Genomic DNA, 23,217 nt, shown 5'->3' on the forward strand with positions numbered 1-23,217 from the left:
CCCATGGACTGCAGCCTTCCAGGCTCCTCCATCCATGGGATTTTCTAGGCAAAAGTACTGGAGTGGGGTGCCATTGCCTTCTCTGATCCTAGAGCATATATTGACTTAAAAAGTAGCTCACTCTCCCTTTGTTTATTTTAGGATTTTGTGATACTTTTTGATATAATAAACTTCATTTTATTATCATATTGTCATTGAGAGAGCCAATACTGTGATTTCCTTGAGATTTATTTAAAGGCAATTTTCCCCTCTAACTTGCAAATTGTTCCTACCTTTTTAAATTTCTCTCTGTGTATGAATGTGTGAAGAGAAATGATGCGAAAGATGTCAGTGCAAAGTCGTCTATGTATCCTGAATGAAGAAATTGCAAGGAATTTCTTTATCCACTATAGATGAATTTTATGTCTACTATGTTCTCATAAACAGAAAATTACCTAGAGGTAAAATTATCAAAATATATGGTCTCTCTCAGGACTTTAGTCCAGTGGAATGACTGATACACAAACACAAAATTATACTGCAGTATAGTAAATAATATAGAGGAGTGATGTTTTCTTTTCAGTTCACAAACATTATTATTTAGTATGGCTGAGAATAAAATGCATGTAATATTTTCTTATAACTTTGGCCTAAGTTACAAGAAATAAGATTATATCAGCAATATTGTGGGTGCTAAGGACAAATGCAGAAAAAAAAAAAGTATAAAGCTTCCTGTTGGTTAATTATAAAACCTTGCACAACAAGTAGTTTTTCTACCGAGGCCCAGTTTCTGATTCTGTGCCAACTTACCAGGTCCTGCTTCCTCAGACTTACACAAACTAATTTGTAGCACAAGGAATTCCCTCCTCATTTCAGGTATGTTTTCCTGTTTCTGGCTCTTTTCTAATCCCTCCTCCTCTAATTCCTGAAAGATGTGACCACTAGACAGTTCTTCTTTGTGCAGTTTCTAGTTTTAAACATTTTAAATAAATTTAAACATAAAGTACAATATTTTTTTCTGCTTCAACATATTGCATTTTGCTTTATTTGACTATGTTCAAGTCTTTGATGTATGTCCAGTAATCTTTTTTAAATAAAGTTTCTCTGAGAAGTTTAAACTGAAGGTATTTAGAACCCTGACAAGTAAGGGACTTCATCCCATTTAGTGTTTTGCCAGCAATGAATCTGATAGCCCGTGTTCACAACAAAATTCTTCACACTTTTGAAGTTTAGCTATTTGGATACTTAACCTATTTTGTTTATTTTTTAACAATAAAGAGAATTTATATAAAACATAGAAACAAGCTATTAGGTCCACTTATGGGGTGTCTTATTTCAGTTACAAAATAATACAAAAGATATTGTTCATAAGTCGTGTTGTTAATCATAGAGTCACTTAGGAAAAGTGAAATGGTTAACTTTGTGTTCTAACCGTAAATTGTGCAATGCCTCCGAGAATCACAGCTAATAAACATATTTCAATTTCTAATAATAGCAGAACACCAACTCTGTCTTTTACTATTCAGTTCCATGAGGCAAACTGCAACTATGTTAGAAACAGGCTTGGGATTTTTGGGTGACTTCATTGCAGACCTAGAATTTTTAAATTCTGTACTAAAAGCAATGATTACTTTTTATATAAGAACTGGTTAAGAATTAAGACAGCTTAACTTTCGTAGGGTTCTATTTCCTTTACTTTTATGTTCTTGGTGACATTTTTTTCCTGTACTCAGGGCTTCAAACTGTTGAGAACATGCTTCCGGGAAGTGTAATAGATGTATATATTTATAAACTCAGATTTTATTTCATTTTATTTTATTTTGGCCATGTCATGTGGCTTGCAGGATCTTAGTTCCCTGACCAGGGATTGAACCTGTGACCTCAGAGTGCAAGTAAAGAGTCCTAACCACTGGACTGTTGGGGAATTTCCCACAACTCAGATTTTATATTATTGTTTCATTTTTCTATATTATAATATACCATCCCAAATTATAGAAGGATATACTGATATTTGAGCACTTTATCCCTTACAGTTTTTTTCCTATATAAAGATGGATGAAGAACCCATAATTTATAGTATTACTACTCTAAACCAGGATTTTCAGCAGAGGCATACAGCAAAAAATATTAAGCATAAATTGGATCCAAATGAATTGCCATTAACCAAGAAGAAGCTGAAACACCAGAAACCTTGTAAAAGACAGCACGAAAATATAGCAGAAGATGTCAATGATGAAGGTAAGCTACATTAAAACAGAGTATTCAGTAAACATGTAGAGAATGCCTAAAATTGTATACTGACATGCTATGCACTGGGGGCTACAAAAATACAACAGTTTCTAAATTTAGTTAGAAAATGAAAATGTACAAGCAAAAATGTAAATGTTAATTTAGTGCAGATAACGCTAAAGGCCAAATGTTAAATACTGTAAATAATTTAAAAGATACCTTGGATAGTTTAGAAATTTCACTGCTAAAGTGGGAGTTTATTTAGACCTTAGAGGAAGAATATGATTTGAATAGAAAAGCGTTGGAAAGTAATTCCCTTGAGACAACAATGGTAAATGAAGGACAATGACTAGCTGTGGCTGTTTGAGAGGATTGAGTTAGATACCTTGATTGGAAGCCAGAAGTTGTATAGTGTGAGAAATAAATATTTTCGACTGATTGATCTCTGGGCCAGAGTGCCATAATCTTTGATGTAACTATTTACATAAGCAGAACATAAATGTATTTCTTTTAAATTTGGAGCACAAAATAGATTGGGTAAATCATTGTCAAGTGCCACTGAGAATCCAGATGAAGTTTGGGATCCTGATGTGAACTAGTAGCAAGCTGTTTGACTTCCTTCATCAGATATCTGTAACAGTGCACAAGGTGTGTAAGATGGAAAATGAGCAGTTGGCATCAGTGCAATCACTCAGGTGACCCATCACTAGGTCTAAGTTGGGTGATTAAGGCATGGTGGTGATAACTAATGAAGAGACTGTAAGAGATGCGTGACAATAATATTGGGGAAGAATTTCAGTGGGAGGAAGGAAGTTGATATGAAAGATAAAGGTGATACTCAAAAGTTATTTTTTTTTGCATATTAAATGTCCCCGAGTTGAATGACAAATATAAGCCTGCATTTTATTGCTTTTGATCTTCCAACCGGTGAAGTATAGGTCCATCAAGGATGCTGGCGGCCTTTTTTTTTCTTAAAGATTTTTTTTTTCCTGATGTGGACCATTTTTAAAGTCTTTATGGAATTTGTTACAGTATTATTTCTGTTTTATGTTTTGGCTTTTTGGACGTGAGGTATGTGGGATCTTAACTCCCTAACCAGGTCTCAAACCCACAGCCCCTGTATTAGGAGGCAAAGTCTTAACCTCTGGGCCATCAGAGAAGTCCCTAGCTTCTTATTCTTACCATAACACCATCACTGGTTCTATACTTGCATGAAACACTACGAACCTTAATATGTGAGAGAAGAATAAACAAACGGTATTTGTTGACTTCCTAATCTAAATTGTAGCCTCTTTTAACTTTTCATGTTGGAAAACTGCTCAGTGCCTAAATGAATCAATTGGCATTCTGCAGTTTTCTTGCTCAACTTATCTTTCTTTTCTTTTTTTGGGGTGGGGAGAATGATGGTAAGCTTTGGAGGCAGCATTAGTGAATTAGGGACTCTGTTTTGCTATATTAGACAAAAAGCCTATGGAAAAAAATGAGATTTTTTAAAACTTCTATTTCAGTATTATCTAAAACTGTTTTGAAAATATTTTGCAGGCCTGTTGTGAGAATCAAAAATTGACATGTATTTGATGTGTTCTTAACTGTAAACTACTCTTTAAGCATTGTGTTTATTCATCCAGTTATCTTGCTTCATCTAATTTTGATTCTGCTTGTGTTTTCAATCCTCTCAGATGTCTTGCCTCTTCCATGGAGGCTCATTTCTAAAATCCTGGGTGTCTTGTGCTTTCTCCTAATGGCCATGGCCATTGTGGTAGCTGTTGTTACTGCAAACTGTAAGTAAATACAGAAACTTCCAAACTGTGTTCCCCTCAGGAGCGCTGTTTCATTTCATAGAATATGATAAGCCAAAACAGTCTGAGAATAATTTTAGCTTACCAAAATTCTTCCTTTTTTATTTTCTTGAAAATTGCTGATTTATTTTTATGAAATATAGTCTTTGAGTATCTCATTTTTGAGGTTTCAATTTAAAATAAGAACTGCTCATGATATTTGACTGTTTTTGCAGCATCTTCCAAAAAACCACCTCTCAAAATCCAGCAGAAAGGTAGGTTTTACAGACTGATTTCTTAAACTGATTTAAAAGTATTATTGTGCTGGTCAGAGACCCAGGTTCTATCCCTGGGTCCCTGGAGAAGTGAATGGCTACCCACTCCAGTATTCTTGCCTTGAAGAATTTCATGGACAGAGAAGTTGGGCGGGCTATACAGCTCATGGGGTTGCAAAGAGTCGGACATGACTAAGCGACTAACACTATCACTATCTATCCACACACACGGAGATTTCTCTGGGCAAGTTACTCTAGGATGTGTAATAGAAAATATAAGACATAATTCCAGCCATCAAATAACTTACAGTCTTGTGAAACTGAGGTTTGTGTATAATTAACTGAAATACAGGAAGACAAGGGTAAGGTTTTCTGGGATGTTTTAAGAAATTGTTGTAAGACTTCATATGTTTGTAGGGGAATAGAAATACTTGTAATGAGAACAAATTTTGGAGAAGTAGAGTTTATATTACAGGGGCAAAATATTAACAAACATTAATCTAATGGGGATGTAATGTGAAGACATTCTAGCCCTGAAATGCTGTCATATCAAAGTATGGAGATAAGAACATGAATAGATTCTAGGTCACCAGTATCATATACTATATGAAGGGTACAACACGTCTCAGAAGTGAGAGAAGAAGAAAAATTTTCATTCTAATTCATAATTTTATTATGAGTAATTTTTGTGTTTATGAAATGTTACTCTCATGACAAAGGTGCACTTCTGTTCACAAGGTGTATCTAAGAAATACTAAAGTCAGGCTTTGTGATTTTTTTTTCCCCAATGCAATCATAGAGAACCTGTGTCTTGGACCTCAGTGTCATTCTTGTCCAGAGAATTGGGTTTGGTTCAGATGCAGCTGTTACTACTTTTCCAAGGAAAAGTTAACTTGGATAGAGAGTCAAAGTGCCTGTTCATCTCTAAATTCCAGTCTCATCAAGATAAACAAGGAGGAGATGGTAAGTTGTGAAACAGAGCATCATAATGGTATGTGAAATACGTGAAGTCGATTGAGTGGATTAAGCTGAGAATTATTTGAATTTACCTGACCTCAGCACTAGACAAATGGCTGAAGGGTATGACTAGTTTATCTTTTGTTTACATTTTAATATGCAAAATGTGCCACTGGATCAGGCTCTTATGTAAAGGGGAGAGATGTTTTGAAATAATAAGTAGAAAGACCTTCATGTACAGACAGATACTGTTAGAATCGCCTTACACAAGGCACCTAGAATAGTCAACTCAGAGTCAGAAAGTACATTGGTAGATGCTAGCGGCAGGGGAGTACATTGCGGGGGAGGGGTGAAGGGGAGTTATTGTGTAGTGGGGACAGAGTTTTGGTTTCAGTTCAGTTCAGTTCAGTCGCTCAGTCATGTCTGACTCTTTGCAACCCCATGAATTGCAGCACGCCAGGCCTCCCTGTCCATCACCAACTCCCGGAGTTCACTCAAACTCACATCCATCAAGTCAGTGATGCCATACAGCCATCTCATCCTCTGTCGTCCCCTTCTCCTCCTGCCCCCAATCCCTCCCAGCATCAGAGTCTTTTCCAATGAGTCAACTCTTCGCATGAGGTGGCCAAAGTACTGGAGTTTCAGCTTTAGCATCATTCCTTCCAAAGAACACCCAGGACTGATCTCCTTCAGAATGGACTGGTTGGATCTCCTTGCAGTCCAAGGGACTCTCAAGAGTCTTCTCCAACACCACAGTTCAAAAGCATCAATTCTTCAGCACTCAGCCTTCTTCACAGTCCAACTCTCACATCCATACATGACCACAGGAAAAAACCATAGCCTTGACTAGACAGACCTTTGTTGGCAAAGTAATGACTCTGATTTTGAATATGCTGTCTAGATTGGTCATAACTTTCCTTCCAAGGAGTAAGCGTCTTATAATTTCATGGCTGCAATCACCATCTGCAGGGATTTTGGAGCCCCCCAAAATAAAGTCTGACACTGTTTTCACTATTTCCATATCTATTTCCCGTGAAGTGATGGGACCAGATGCCATGATCTTAGTTTTCTGAATGTTGAGCTTTAAGCCAACTTTTTCACTCTCCACTTTCACTTTCATCAAGAGGCTTTTGAGTTCCTCCTCACTTTCTGCCATAAAAGTAGTGTCATTTGCATATCTGAGGTTATTGATATTTCTCCTGGCAATCTTGATTCCAGCTTGTGCTTCTTCAAGCCCAGCGTTTCTCATGATGTACTCTGCATATACGTTAAATAATCAGGGTGACAATATACATCCTTGACGTACTCCTTTCCCTATTTGGACCAGTCTGTTGTTCCATGTCCAGTTCTAACTGTTGCTTCCTGACCTGCCATACAGGTTTCTCAAGAGGCAGGTCAGGTGGTCTGGTATTCCCATCTCTTTCAGAATTTTCCACAGTTTATTGTGATCCACACAGTCAAAGGCTTTGGCATAGTCAATAAAGCAGAAATAGATGTTTTTCTGGAACTCTCTTGCTTTTTTGATGATCCAGCGGATGTTGGCAATATGATCTCTGGTTCCTCTGCCTTTTCTAAAACCAGCTTGAACATCTGGAAGTTCACAGTTCACGTATTGCTGAAGCCTGGCTTGGAGAATTTTGAGCATTACTTTACTAGTGTGTGAGATGAGTGCAATTGTGCGGTAGTTTGAGCATTCTTTGGCATTGCCTTTCTTTGGGATTGGAATGAAAACTGATCTTTTCCAGTCCTGTGGCCACTGCTGAGTTTTCCAAATTTGCAGGCATATTGAGTGCAGCACTTTCAGAGCATCATCTTTCAGGATTTGAAATAGCTCAACTGGAATTCCGTCACCTCCACTAGCTTTGTTCGTAGTGATGCTTTCTAAAGGCCCACTTAACTTCACATTCCAGGATGTCTGGCTCTAGGTCAGTGATCACACCATCGTGATTATCTGTGTCATGAAGATCTTTTTTGTACAGTTCTTCTGTGTATTCTTGCCATCTCTTCTTAATATCTTCTGCTTCTGTTAGGTCCATACCATTTCTGTCCTTTATTGAGCCCATATTTGCATGAAATGTTCCCTTGGTATCTCTAATTTTCTTGAAGAGATCTCTAGTCTTTCCCATTCTTTGTTTTCATGTATTTCTTTGCATTGATTGCTTTGGTTTAGGAAGGTGCAAAAGTCTGGAGACAGATGAAGGTTGAGAGTTTCATAAGAATGTGAATATACTTAGTGCCATCATTAACTGTACAGTTAAATATAGTTCAAATCATATATTTTAGGTTATGTGAACATGTTAGTCGCTCAGTTGTGTCTGACTCTTTGTGACTCCATGGACTGTAACCCATCAGGCTTCTCTCTCCATGGGATTCTCTAGGCAAGAATACTGGAGGGGGTTGCCATGCCCTTCTCCAGGGAAGCTTCCTAGCCCAGGTGAATTCTACCTCTCTCAAAAAAAGACATTTAGAAAATATGCCTGTTGAATGAATTTTGAAGGAGACAGTTATTACAAGAACTATCCCAATTAGAGGAAAAAGAACCTGGTATATAGCCCAACAACCAGGTAGTATAGCCTTTGTGGTCCAAAAGTTAATGGCAATGTGTGAGCAGTGCCTCACAATGTAAAACAGGATGCGAGGAGATGGAAGAGCTTTCCCTCACTCTGCCAATGAACATCAGCATCGGGTTAAAGCATCCACTGTAAGAATTCTTCTGATAGAGGATGTTTTCTCCATTCTGTACCTGAAGAGACAGGAGTTGGACATTGGGGGTAAAATTAATCTTCAAGACATCTATAAAGGTCTTGCTTATAGACCCTGCTGCTATTCCTTTAAAAACCTTACTCCCTTATTCACCAAACCCACACTATCTTTTTACTCATATTTATTTATTTTCTGCGTCTCCCATGAGAACTGGGAATTTTGTTTTGTTTCTTGCTGTATCATTAGCTAAATCTCAAAATGGTTTTGGAATATAGCATGTGATAATGAGTTTGTGGACAGGATGAATTGAATAAAGATAAACACGGTGTTGAATTTTTTAAAGAGGACTCTCATGCAGTTGATGAAAAGATAATAACGAGAACTTTGTATTTGCATGTATTTGTTTATCACTAGCATTTCTTCTCCTTAAAGTCTTTCTTTTGGATTGGAGTCTACTATAATGAAACTGGCAGGCACTGGCTGTGGGAAAATGATTCACTTCTGCCTTATGATATGTAAGTATCTATCTGACATAATTGCAATCTTCTTTGCCCTTGGTTTAATTGCTGCATTTGCCCAAAATAATAGAAATAAAGGGTGCCCAAGACACAATTTCAAGGACATTTAGGTAATTGGGAAAAGAGACAGTAACTTAAATCCAATCCCATGTTCAGAATTGTAGCCTCCAGAAGCAGATAACATAACTCAGTTCCTTAATAAGTCCTCTCCTGAGAATTTTTCTTACACATCATCTCAGTTTGCTAGGGCTCTCATAACAAAGCACTGCAGATGGAGTAGCTTAAACAGCAGAAATTTATTTTCTTGAATGCAGAGGATAGAAGTCCAAGGTCAAGGTGCTGGCACTTTGGTTTCTTCTGAGGCCTCTCTCCTTGACTGTCTACTCTGTGGGTCTACAGGTGGTCTTCCCCCTATACCTGTTTATGTGCAAATTTCCTTTTGTAAGGACAGCAGCAATATTGGATTAGGGCCCACCCTAATGACCCCTTTTAACTGAAATAATTCTTGAAATACCTTATCTACACTCATATTCTAGGGTAATGGAGGGTAGGATCCCAATGTATGCATTTTTAATGGGACACAATTCAGCTCATAACACAAATCATGGATTAAAATCTTACTTCCTCACTAACCATAGTGCTCGATAAGACCCAACTTCCAGGTCATTAATATAGCTTTAAAATCTCCTTGCATTTTTACATTCTACCCACCATCTGCCTAAACACTATGGACAATAAAAATGTTTATTTTCCTCACCAGAAAAATGTGATGATACCTGTTATTCATAGGCTTTTCACTCTTTTGTTTTTAAGTTGTCTGTCTACTTCTATAAGCAATGATAATCAGCCTGCTCTCCATCCTCTCAGACGCTTACATCCTTACTTGAGTTTTTATCAAATATTTAAGGTTCTGTAATCTATCAATACAGAGAAGGCAATGGCACCCCACTCCAGTACTCTTGCCTGGAAAATCCCATGGATGGAGGAGCCTGGAAGGCTGCAGTCCATGGGGTTGCTAAGAGTCGGACACGACTGAGTGACTTCCCTTTCACTTTTCACTTTCATGCATTGGAGAAGGAAATGGCAACCCACTCCAGTGTTCTTGCCTGGAGAATCCCAGGGATGGCGGAGCCTGGTGGGCTGCCGTCTATGGGGTCGCACAGAGTTGGACAGGACTGAAGTGGCTTAGCAGTAGTAGTAATCTATCAATAACTTTTAAATTTGTAAAAATCTTAGTTATCTGTGCTACTGATAGAAATTCAATTTGATTCAATTATATTATATGTACATTGCATTTTAAGTGTTTATATATAAAATGAAAGTTTTATATTTCTTCTCTTTGGTATTTACTTGTTATACAATTTCACGAAGACTATACCATTTCTTCTGTTTCAGGTTTTCTCTTCCTACACCTGTATTAAGACATAACTGTCTATCTTACAAATCAGGAGAAGTTTATCTAAGTGAAAGCTGTGAAATTAAACAGACTTACATTTGTAAGAATCACCTTATTTTTTGATACATATATGTGGGTGGAATCTAGAAAAATGGTCCAGATGAACCTACTTGCAAAACCTCTAGCAAAGCTAGAGACACAGATGTAGAGAACAAATCTGTGGACCCCAAGATGGGTGGAAAGGGGGAGTGGGATGGATTGGGAGATTGGGATTGACCTATATACACTGCCATATATAAAATAGATAACTAATGAGAACCTACTATCTAGCACAGGGAACTCTACTCAGTGCTCTATGGTGACCTATAGTTGTAAAGCAATTATACTCCAATAATAAATAAAAAATAGAATCACCTTATTTATTCTGTAAATTCAAAGCAAAGATGAGCATTACTCTTATCTAATTCTACACCTTGATAGAATCGCCAATGGTCACTATCTTGGTCTATAGAGAAAATATGTAAATGAACACCTTTAGTAAAAATGATATGTTCTCAAAATATACTGCAATGCTATTTTATAAATGTACTATAATTTTGTTGAGTGGATATACTTTCATTTATATGACTTTTCATGAAATAACACTGTGATAATACTCAGAATATATATGCCAATGCACTTTAGGAGACATTGCCTTAAATATTTTCTGAATTACGCCATGAGATAAAGTTAATGAGACAAGGTTAGACTGTGTTGGACATTAAACAGTTGTCTTATGTAAACTTACACTATTGTCACTGATGTATGTATTGCTTTTTTTGTCTATAAAATTGTCAAAATATATTGTTAAGCGATAGAACACGACCAGATATAGAGATTAGTATAACTGCACAAGAAATAGAATTGTTCCATAATTTTTTCAAAATTAGTTTTCAGCTTGATTACTACCCAAAAGTCCAGTTTATTTTGTAACATGGTGACTCTGAGATAGCTAATTAGACCCACAGGTGACAATGTGGTTTAAAAGGATTTTGCTTTAAAGTCTCAATTGTGAAATGTTCATTCCTTTAAGTTATTCTGTTGCATAGTATTTTAAAAAAATCAAAAATAAGTGATTAGTATTTATTTCATTTTAATTGTATCAAAGCCTTTAGAATTATTAAAACAATAGTGATGACAAGCTGTGGTTCATCTTCTCTTAGTCTTAAAACCCTCTATACCTTTTACACATACAGACACAATAAGCTCCCTTTTATGTTTATTTAATAAGATTTGGTCTAAAATTATATGCAAAGAGCAAAAGTTATGCTTTACCAAAGTTCTTATTTCACTAGAGCAGAAGCAACGTGATAATGCCAGAATTAGATATAATCGTCCCTTGATATCTACAGGAGATTGCTCCCAGGACCCTTGGTGGGTGCCAAACTGTGTAGATGTGTCAAGGTCGTCATATAAAATATTAGCATATATTTTACAATATTTGTATAGCTGCTAAGTCGCTTCAGTCATGTCCGACTCTGTGCGACCCCATAGACGGCAGCCCACCAGGCTCCCCTGTCCCTGGGATTCTCCAGGCAAGAACACTGGAGTGGGTTGCCATTTCCTTCTCCAATGCATGCAAGTGAAAAGTGAAAGTGAAGTCGTGTCTGACTCTAGCGACCCCATGGACTGCAGCCTACCAGGCTTCTCCGTCCATGGAATTTTCCAGGCAAGAGTACTGGAGTGGGGTGCCATTGCCTTCTCCATATAAATGTATGGCTTATGTACAAAAATAACCTTGGTGTATTATTTACACATAACAAATGTACATATAAGTCCTATCTAGGTTATTTATACCTAATACAATGTAAATACTATGTAAGTTGTTGTTAATACAATGTAAGTACTATGTAGATAGTCGCCTGGGTGTGGCAAATTCAAGATTTGCTTTTCAGAAATTTCTAGCTTTTTAAAAATTCATGATTAGTTGAATTGGAAGATGCAAAACCCATGGTGCAGAGGTCCAACTGTGCTGTATTTGTTCTTAATCCAAGCATTTCCATTGATGAAAATAACCAATAAACAGTCTCTAATAGGAGCAGACAAGAGCTTTATTTGAGGCAAACTGAGGACTATAATCTGGAAGGCAGACTCTCCAATAACTTCTCTGGAGAAGCAGGATTTTCAGCATCATTTCATATCCTGTTAGAACAAAGAACAACAAGCAAGTCAGGGATACATTCCTTCAAAGTGAAAGTGAAGTTGCTCAGTTTTGTCCGACTCTTTGCGACCCCATGGACTGTAGCCTACCAGGCTTTTCCGTCCATGGGATTTTCCAGGCAAGAGTACCAGAGTGGGTTGCCATTTCCTTCTCCAGGGGATCTTCCCAACCCAGGGATCAAACCCGGGTCTCCCGCATTGCAGGCAGACGCTTTACCCTTTGAGCCACCAGGGAAGCCCAGCATTCCTTCAAGGATTCACAAAAAAAGAAAAAAGATTAGCATGTATGCAGAGGGTCAGTGTGGCTGTGGCATCTGGGAAGAGAATCTTATCATCAAAGGAGGATCAGCATTGGCATCCCCAGAAGGGAGCATTTAATCTTTATTTTTAACATGGACATTCTTTACTTTTGATCAATGTGTCCTTTTCTTTAATAATTAAAGCAGATGTACAGTGTATGTTTGATAGGCCACAAATAGGGTGTTAGTTTCCCTGGTGGCTCAGATGGCAAAGAATCTGCCTGCAATGTGGGAGGCCTGGGCTCGATCCCTGAGTCTGGAAGATCTCCTGGACAGGGAATGGCAACCCATTGCAGTATTCTTGCTTGGATAATTCCATGGACAGAGGAGCCTGGAAGCCTACAATTCATAGGGTCACAAAGAGTCGGACATGTCTGAACAACTAACACTTTAACTTTAGTATAAAATTCAAGTTAACTTATGCATAAGCCAGAATGACTTCCACATCCCTCATTAAGTCAAAACTCCTTTTGTTGGTTTCTTCCACTCCTCCATACTTATTTGACTATGCTTTTATTCTTTAAATATTTCCCTTTCTAGATGGTCATTTTAAGCAAAAAAATTTCCCTTCCTAGATGGTCATTTTAAGCAAAAAATTTCTTTCCTAGATGGTCATTCTAAGCAAAAAAGCAGATCAGAGCAACTTTTCAGAGTTTATTAGCTTTGTACTCTGGTATGTAGTTTCATGAGGATTTTTTTTAAAGTTTCCTTTTTGAGTTATGGTTTTCTCTGATATATGGCAAAGAGTGAGATTGTAGGAGCAGATGGTAGTTCTATATTTAGTTTTTTAAGGAACCTCCAGACTACTCTCCGTAGTGGCTGTACCAATTTACCTTCCCAGCAACAGTATAGGAGGGTTCCCTTTTTTCCACATCCTCTCCAGCACTTATTGTTTGTAAAATTTTTAGTGATGGCTATTCTGATTGGTGTGAAGTAATATCTCATTGGTGTTTTGATTTACATTTCTCTAATAATTAGTGCTGGGAAAGAATGAGGGCAGGAGGAGTGGGGGCTACAGAGGATGACATTGTTGGATGGTATCATCCACTCAATGGACATAAGTTTGAGCAAACTCTAAGAGATAGTGAAGGACAGAGAAGCCTGGCGCACTATAGTCCATGGGTTTGAAAAGAGTTGGACACAATTGAATTGAATAACAGTGATAATTCATCATGTTGAGCATCTTTTCATGTGTTTTTTTGGCAGATCTGTTTAAATCTTCCACCCATTTTTTTAATTGGGTTGTTTGTTCTTTTGATATTGAGCTGCATGAGCTGTTTGTATATTTTGGAGATAAATCCCTTGTGGGTCACTTCATTGCAAATATTTTCGCCCATTCTGTGGGTTATCTTTCATCTTCTTTATGGCTTCCTTTGCTTTGTAAAACCTTTTAAGTTTAATTAGGTCCCATTTGTTTATTTTTATTTTTATTATTCTAGGAGGTGGATCAAAAATATCTTTCTGTGATTTATGTCAGAGAGTGCTCTGCCTATGCTTTCAACTTGATTCCCTTAAAGTTATATAATCACTTACAACAACGCAGCCCACGTGCTACAATACATGGTTTTATTATCTACTTTTGAAGGGCAATATCTGAAGCATTGACATGCCGTGTTACAACTCATCTTGTTTAGAAGTCAGTGAATAATATAACTGAATTATTAGTATAAGCAGGCAAATATCATACATAATTTATAGACATTTCCCCCAAATATCCCTGAAGTATATATTAACATTATCCTTTGAAGAAGAACCTGAAAAGCTGTTGAACCACAGAATAAATTAAGCACTGCCATTCATATCATTGTTACATTGTGAAAATTTACTAACAGAACTGGTGATAGAATTTTATAGCAAGCATAAATATATTCGTCACCCAGATTGTACCATTAACATTTGAGTATATTTTTTCCATTACCTATCTGTCTCCTATGCTTTTATCTACCTTGATACACCTTATTTTTTATACATTTCAAAATAATTTCCAGATATTAGCACACTTCCCTCCTGAGTACTATAGCATGTATATCACTCACTAGAGTTCAATATTTGTTTACAATTCTCTTGTTCTTTTGAATTATAATTTGCATACAATAAGTGCACAGATTTTTGTGTTATTATTCAATAAGTTTATCATACAGTCTGCTGCAAATTCTGATCAAGATGCAGAGTATTGGTCTTCACTGGTGGTCCAGGGGTTAAGAATCCTACCAATGTAGGGGACACAGGTTCAGTTGCTGGTCTGGGAAGATTCCACGTGCCATAGGGCAACTAAGCCCATGCACCACAACTGCTGAGCCTGCTTGCCCTAGAGCCTGTGCTCCACAACAAGAGAAGCCACCGCAATGAGAAGCCTTGCACGGCAACTAGAAAGTAGCCCCTGCTCCCTGCAACTAAAGTCTGCTCATAGCAACAAAGACTCAGTGCAGCCAAAAATAAACAAACAAATAAATTAAATTATTTTCTAAAAAGGCGAAGATTATTACTCTTTCCCAGAAGATTCCCTCAAGTTCATTCCAATAGATCCCTACCCACTCTTTAAAGTCAACCACTATTCTGATATTTCTCTAGTATATTTTGTATATTCTTTTTCAAGAATTATTTCAAATTCTGTTTTGTTATGTTTTGTATAAAACATTTTTTCTTCCAGTGTAATATTTGTGTGATTCATCTATGTTATTATATGTGATGTTCAGATTTCACACAAAAATTGATATTAATTTCCACTGATTTTTTTTTCCTAAGGTGGGCAAGGTTTTATATTTGTACTTTAGAGTTCTTTTGGCAGCCTTACTTTGACAGTCATACTTCCAGAAATGATGACTTCATTTTCACCATTTTCATGGAATTCAGTCGGGTTTTGGTGCCGTGTTATCACAGATTAGCACCAAGTATAGGATTGCTTCTGATTGCATAGGCTTCTACTATGTACTAGACTTTTGATTCTTAAAGTTGGCTCCATTGTTTCCTGGTGGAGGAGACCACAGAGCACTGGGCATTTCTCCCTTCCTACTCCTGGTAGATTAATTACATCAGATGCTTGACCCCTTCTTGGAGTTACCCATGATGCCTCACTGTTGTCAGCACTTTTCTAAGCAATAGTGTTTCTATTTCACTTTACTCAACCAATTCCAGCAACATGACTACTCTGTACCAGGCCCTCAGTTTTTGAGATTATTTATATTCTGACCGTTGTGATTGTTTTCATATAAAGCCACTCAAAATGGTAATAGTTAAGGTGTTTAACGGATCACCATGACCCATATCATTCTTGGGCATCTAGTGGTTTTTGAATTTTAGTATGGCGTCTTCAAAAATTTATGAAAGAAATGAAAGAAAGACTCTCCTTTCCTTCTTCTTAGTAAGGCAATTTGATCACTGAATGAGGCTTTCCCCAGAAAGATACATGCGTGTGTGTGTGTGTGTGTGTGTATTTTCAACCAAAAATAAAACATATAAGGGATTTGGCATCTATATCTAGTTCTATTACTGGAAAAAGAAAATGTAGTTAGAACCAACTAGGTCCAAGATGGTGGAAGATTTAACTTTCAGTAGACCTTGAGCCTCTTTATATGCTCATTATAATTCATTAGCATAAGCTAAAGGGCATACCCACAGGCACCATGGCAGTTCTGAAGCTGACCATAAAAGGAAACAGAGTGGGCACTGGACCAATTCCTGGAAATCCCTGCCCCTTCCCCAAAATGTTGAAAAAATTCTCCTGTTCATTGTGTGTGCTTGGTCATTCAGTTGTGTCTGACTCTTTATGACTATTTGGACGGTAGCCCACCAGGTTCCCCTGTCCATGGGTTTTTTTTCAGGCAAAAAAACTGGAATGCGTTGCTATTTCCTCCTTCAGGGGGACTTCCTGACCTAGGGATCAAACTCAGGTCTCTTGCTTTGCAGGCAGATTCTTTATCTGCTGAGCCATCAGGGAAGCACTGAAATTACCCAGTCCATGAAAATTAATCACCCCATATTTTGGGGCCTCTTGCCTTCTGAGATGGCTACTCTCTGTCTGTGGAATGTGTTTCTCTCTAAATAAATCTACAGAGAGAGAGAGAGAAAAGAAGTAGTGTGACCGTATCTTGTACTTAACACAATCCCTGAACTGGTGCTGTCTTTAACCCTTTTTATTGTCTGTTAGTTTTCTTATTCATCTCTTAAAGTTTTGTCTCATAACAAACATGGATTTTAAAATCTTATTGCTTTAAATTCTTAGCTTTCTATAATCTTCCTAAAACTTCCATTTAAATACAGAGGTTTTAGAGCTGGTTGCTAGGAATGGATTGTTTCCTTCCACATGTTCTGTAACTCATGCCTGTCTCATTCACTTATTATTTTAGGAATTATTTTTACCATGGTTGCATAGTCTAGTTTTCTGTTTTGCTTAGCATGAATATCTATATATCTGTTCTTATAACTTTCTTGTCCAATTACAATTTAGTTCCCTAAGGGGGAATAATTCAAGTTTTCAAAAAATTTTATTTTTTTTAATACAAGTGGAAAGTATGCCAGGTATTTGGGAGCTTTTCCTGATAATGCATTTTCTTTCCCAGTATTTTCTTCTAAAAAATATGCTACTCAATGCACTCACTTGAAAAGAAATCTCTGGGGAATAAATATATCATTTAGAATATGATTGTAACATTTATATCATCATATATATGACTTGCATGAATGATTTCTCCATCCTAATATAATTCTAACTTTCATTAAAGACTTTTCCAGCCTCATATTATTTCACATTTTTTTCTGTCTCTTCTTCCTCTTTCCTTCCTCTTCCAAATAAAAGCAATCATGATTTTGAAGCTAATTCTATTACTTGTGATAATGTATGCCCAACTGATAATGCTAATGTTCATGTTCCCACACCTCTAAGCTTGCAAATTAAGAATCCTGAGATAGGAAGATTATTCTCGATTATCCAGGTGTGTCGTAAATGTAATCACAAGTATCCTTTCAGGATGGAAGTAGAGTGTGCCTTGACAGGTGATCAGTGAGAGGCGGGAAAGTGTTGTGGCTGCAGAAACAGAGACTGGAGTGATGTGGCCACGATTCAAGAAATGCTGGCAGCCACAAAAGCTGGATGAGGCAAGGATGAGACTTGAAGCTTGCAGATGAAACCAGTCCTGATGAAATCTTAACATTGGCCCTCATTTAGATTTCTAGCCTCCAAAGCTATAGGAGAATAAATTTCTGTTGTTTTCATTTACTTACTAAGATTGTAGTGATTCCTTGCTGTAGCAATAGCAAACAAATATAGATACTATATAAGACTGTGCTCAGTCGCTCAGTCATGTCAGACTCTTTGTGATCCCATGGACTGTAGCTTGTCAGGCTCTTCTGTCCATGGGATTTTCCAGGCAAGAATACTGGAGTGGGTTGCATTCCCTTCTCCAACTATATAAGAATATTGTCTCGTCAAATATAGAGCTCAACCAGACTTCCCTGAGGGTCTTGCAGGGGCCTGGGTTCAGTCTCTGGTCAGGGAGCAAAGGTCCTACATGCCATGGCGTTCCTGAGTCTGCACACTCTGGAGCATGTATGTCACGACTAGAGAGCTGGTGCACCACGATCAAAGACCCTGCATGATACAACAAAGATGACTTGTGCTGCAAAAAAGATCTGATACAGCCAAATAAATACATAAATATATATTTTTTAAATATAGAGCTCAAACAGAAGGTGTGGGACACAGGATGTCTGATTTGAGGGGATGATCATGATTGGAAAATAAATTGGTGCAAGTTCACTGCCCCAGTGAGGACAACTATAGGTACAGGGCTCCATGAGGATTTTCCAGGAATGAAACCTGCACAAAATATAAACGAAATGAAGGAGCAAGCCTCCAAAACATTTTGGGGAGGAGCGATGGAAACAGTGCAAAGGCTTTCAGATGCAAGATGGCATGGTTTGTTTGAGGAACAGCAAGAAGGCATTGTGACCAGAGCTGAGTGAATGAAGAGAAGAGGGATAGGAAATGAGACTGGAGGACTAGTCAGGCAAGCAAGGATGTGTCGATTAGTTTGGATCTTATTTGAAGAAGGGAGCAGCACTGGTGAGGGTCCAGTCAGGTACACTAAGCCCAGGCCAGATCATTAAATGGAGGGAATTTAATACAGGAAAATATTTCCAAAGCAGTTATAGATCTGAAAAGACAGGGAGAAAGAAGACAGCCCAGAGATGAGAAAAACAGAAAGTGGGGACCATTCCCAGGGCTGGAGGAGATGAGGGAGCAGGTGGGTCTTCAAAGCCACTTAGTGGGAACTAGGACCACAGTTCCAGTTGGTGGGATGGTGTCTGGTGGGGCCTGGGAAGTGGAGGCAGTTGCTGTTTGGCAGGAGTTAAATCCATTTGGTGTAACCATGGTGGGAGATGTAGCCATGGTGGGAGATGTAGCCTGAAGCAGAGAGAGAGATGCAAGAACACCAGGCTTCTCACCACTTTCCACCTTTCAAATGTCAAGCCACTTGCTCCCATTGACTGAATTGGACCGGATTTGGTTGGTGTGAAAATTGACATATATTTTGTGGGAAACAGCACCTGAGTTAGGAGAAGAGCAGGGGAAAGTGGTGGGGGACAAAAAGGGTAGTGACTGACACAGGGTGGAAGAAAGCAGGTCTCCCAAGGACAAAGGACCAGTGTTTTGGGAGAGATATTTCTTGTACCCAATCAGAAGTATGACTTGTTAACACAGTTATTTTGTGAAGAGATTCATTAAACCTATCTTGTCTAATCTGCATGTCAGCTTCTTTATTGTGACATGTGGGTAAGATCACTAAGATAAATTATCAATATGGAACCATGTGTAGAAGGGTTCAGGAATGGTGGGGGGAGGGTTGTATTGAAAACATGTTTGGCAAAGAAAGAATTGAGAATACTTTATTTGATATACTGACATGAGAGATACAAGTGTCTTATCCCTTATCCACAATGCCAAAATCCATATCTCTGTAAAGTAAAACATTTTTACCTGTTTGGCCCCAGGGCCTGAACTAAGCTAATTATAGATTTCCCACTTCACATTTTGCTGAACAAATATTATTTTGTATAATTGATTTTGTATATATATATATAATATAATTTTGTATATATATATATAAAATATAATTTTGTATAATTGATTTTCAAATGACCTCACTGGGAACTAATTCATATATGTATTCATATGTAATGCTTATTAATAAAAAGTATTAATCTTAAAATTCCTTTTTCTTCACAGGCTTTACATATGATATCATGGACTTTACACATTATACTTTCTTTAAAGAAATGATGAGAAAGAACTGTCTATAAAAGAACAATCACTGTTTGTCGTTTGATTTGTCTTTATTTTCTGACTCTGTTGGATGTTATGTGTGATTCATGTTGGCTATGTCTCATGTCACTCTGGATTAGAATAACATGTTTTAAATTTAGAAATTTGACTTCTATTTGTAAAATAAGCTTTAAATTTTAGATTGTGTTCTTGCTAAAACTGACATTTAACTACACAGTCTTACAACTGATTTCTAAGAATAGGTTGATTCTCTTAATATATTCTGCAAAACCATGGCTGTGTGATTCACTTTTTATCTCAGGAATAATTTTTGTCATATGATAGCTTTCTTTTCTTCCAGTGTGAGTTGCCTGTTCTGAAAACTTTCCATTGAGTTCAATCACTGTTCAGTGGTGCTGAGGAAATTGAGACAGACAATAAAGATATTTACTAAGGTAAATATTTTTTAAAAATCGTATTTAATAGCAAGCAGAATAACTTTTGTTTGGTATTATTGAGACCCTTCCCCATGGCAATTTAGGTGTTCCTGATGTGTCTTTATTTTCCAGTATTTCCATCTACGGAATATGCTACCTCTATGCTACCTCTTTGCATTCTATTTGGAGAAGGCAGTGGCACCCCACTCCAGTACTTTTGCCTAAAAAATCCCATGGACGGAGGAGCCTGGTAGGCTGCAGTTTGTGGAGTCGCTAGAGTCGGACACGACTGAGCGACTTCACTTTCACTTTTCACTTTCATGCATTGGAGAGGGAAGTGGCAACCCACTCCAGTGTTCTTGCTTGGAGAATCCCAGGGACGGGGAAGCCTGGTGGGCTACCGTCTATGGGGTTGCACAGAGTTGGACAGGACTGAAGCAACTTAGCAGCAGCAGCATGCATTCTATTATATTAAAATGAATTTTTAGGTTAAAATAGATCTCATGTAAAATGTGGCTAGAGTATCCACAGGCCAGTCAATGCTTTATGATTGTCATCTTTACTTATTTATTTATTTTTCTTTTGCTTGGGTTTTTATTCTTTCACCCTCCTCTTTTAGTGGGTAAAGGCTGTCATGATTCTGAATCTAGTGTGATTTCCTGTGATCACACTTGCCTGCCGGAATGATAACAACACAAACAATGATGTTAAAGTGACAGTGATCACGCACATCCAGGGTTGCGCACCTCACTTTTGGTCTCTTTCTCTCCTTAAACTTCATCTTCTACTCCTTGGCCAGGTACACTGCTTTGACTCCTAATATATTTTGCAGCTGCTGCTTGTTCTTTTAATCAACCATGCTGTTTTCATGTTTTCCGTGACCCTTCCAACTCTTCCCCGGAACTGTATGGTCACATCAAGACTAGTGTAAGTGTTAACTGTTGTTTTGAGCAGCAACAAATCTGTGGTTGGAAATATTCTGTACTGTACAGTGTGATGTTTCAGCCACACATGTATAAACTATTGAACTGATAAGAGCGTATTCAACTGATGCATAAAGGTGTGAACAAAGAAGACAGGTTGATTGATAATGACTATGTTTGTAGCATTTCTGAAAATTTCAGCACTGTGCCATATCAGGGTGCAGGTTCTTTAGTTAAAATTTAATTTCCAAGCTTACTCTAAATATCACCCTCTGTCCTGTGAGCCCCAACATACATGTTTTTTTTTTTCTAATTATTATTAGTAGTAGTAGTTGCTAGGTATATGTTAATACTTTTATATGTTTATACATTGAACTGTTCTCAGGACATATTTCTATTCAGTTTAGTTTCACATTTTTTTCAGATGATGAGAATGAATCTTCTAGGCATTGTGAATATTATTCAAGTTTATAGATCTAACACTTAACAGAATCTGGCACTTGAAACAATTGACGTTTGACATCTCTTGTTCAGCAGGTTGAAGAAGGAAAGGAAGAGAATGTCCACCCAATTTGGATGAATTAAAATTAGATTTGTCCATCTCAAACTCCAGCGGATAGCCAAAAAGGACCTACTCTATAGCACAGGGAACTCTGCCCAATGTTATGTGGGAGCCTGGATGGGAGGGAGTTTGGGGGAGAATGGATACATGTATGTGTATGATTGAGTCCCTTGGCTGTTTACCTGCAACTATCACAACATTGTTAATTGGTTACTCCAATACCCAGTAAAAAGTTAAAAAAAATTAGATTTGAATGCTAAATAGCTTGTCATTCTGTTGTCATATCATTTAGCTTTGTGCTGCTACTTTTCTAGATACTCTGTACTTTTTCTCATCAGATTACCCCACTCAGTGGATAACTTGGAAATATTATAATCATTTTTAAATAAATCTATTCAATTCAGTTTTCCTTTCCTACATATTAGTCAATCCTATGAGAAATCAATCCTGACTATTCATTGGAAGGACTGATGCTGAAGTTGAAGCTCCAACACTTTGGCCACATAATGCGAAGAGCCAACTCATTAGAAAAGATACTGGGAAAGATTGAAGACAAGAGGAGAACAGGGTGACAGAGAATGAAATGATTGGATGGCATCATCAGTTCAATGGACATGAGTGTGAATAAATTCTGGGAGATGGTGAAGGACAGAGAAGCCTGGCGTGCTGCATTTCACGAGTTTCTAAAGAGTCGGACACGACTTAGCGCTTTAACAGTAACAACAACAACTCTCACATTGGTGTTGAACCTATTCATAGTTGATTCTTTTCTTCCTCTTTTATAAAAATACATTCTTTGCATTTATTTCTTCATTGAGGTATAGTTGATTTACAATATTATATAGGCTTCAGGTATATAGCATAGTGATTCACAATTTTTAAAGGTTAGATTTCATTTATAGTTATTATAAAATATCAGCTATACTCCCTGTGCTGTACTATATATTCTTGTAGTCTATTTATTTTATACATAGTAATTTTATCACTTAATCCCCTCTCTCTATCTTACTCCTCTCTTCTTCCCACTCCCCAAGATCTTGGTTGGTTCTTAAAAGTTACTCAATTTTAGAATGCTATTCCTGTCCAGGCTCCATTTGTACATTCATGCATGCATTCATTCATTGAAGAGATAATACAAAAAAAATCTGCAATGGTTTAGACATGGTTATGGGAGTGTCACTTAACAGAAGTAAAAAGAACTGGTAAAATCTGTTTTCTGAAGTCATTTTTTCTAAAGGGTTGACAGAAATAGATAGTGACAAAGTGGACACTATTTTGGAGTCAGAATTTCTGTAGTATGCATGTGGTTTTTCCTCTCTTCTCCATACATTCTAACCATACAGAACTATAGTAGTAGAAATTCAGTTAATCACAGTATAGGGTGTAATAACTTGTCTTTTTTTTAACCACTCTGAACATTTTTATTTATTTTTATTGTGATAAGAACATGACATGATATCCACCCTCTTAAAAATTTTTAAAGTATAGTGACAATGCTCTACCATAGATTTCTAGAACTTATTTGTATTGCAAAACTAAAATTTTATACTGATTGAGCAGCAGGTCCCCGTTTCCTCCATTCTCAGTCTCTGGTAACCACTATTCTGTTCTCTGTTTCTATGAATCTGACTCTTTTCATTACCTCATGTAAGTGGAATCATGTGTATTTTTCCTTCTGTCTGGCTTCTTTCTCTTATTGTG

General features: G+C 37.3%; 1 protein-coding gene across 20 annotated transcripts; it reads left to right on the plus strand.

Annotated features, from left to right (window-relative positions):
- The first annotated feature begins 718 nt into the window (after positions 1–718).
- Positions 719–21,919, plus strand: LOC102410075 (killer cell lectin-like receptor subfamily E member 1). Of its 20 annotated transcripts, none has more exons than XM_044941097.2 (10): positions 719–855; positions 2,013–2,217; positions 3,888–3,989; positions 4,223–4,261; positions 5,061–5,224; positions 8,336–8,436; positions 9,835–9,935; positions 19,559–20,049; positions 20,651–20,830; positions 21,489–21,919. In XM_044941097.2, exons 2-8 carry the CDS (start codon positions 2,031–2,033, stop codon positions 19,630–19,632), a joined length of 768 nt encoding a protein of 255 aa, XP_044797032.2. In that variant the 5' UTR covers positions 719–855; positions 2,013–2,030; the 3' UTR covers positions 19,633–20,049; positions 20,651–20,830; positions 21,489–21,919. The 20 variants fall into 20 exon arrangements, with proteins under 20 accessions (XP_044797032.2, XP_044797034.2, XP_044797031.2 ...); XM_044941099.2 differs by having other exon boundaries at positions 21,492–21,919; XM_044941096.2 differs by lacking the exon at positions 20,651–20,830 and adding an exon at positions 20,864–20,958.
- The last annotated feature ends 1,298 nt before the right edge of the window (positions 21,920–23,217 follow it).

Source organism: Bubalus bubalis, chromosome 4, assembly GCF_019923935.1.
Source record: "Bubalus bubalis isolate 160015118507 breed Murrah chromosome 4, NDDB_SH_1, whole genome shotgun sequence".
Lineage (NCBI taxonomy): Eukaryota > Metazoa > Chordata > Mammalia > Artiodactyla > Bovidae > Bubalus > Bubalus bubalis.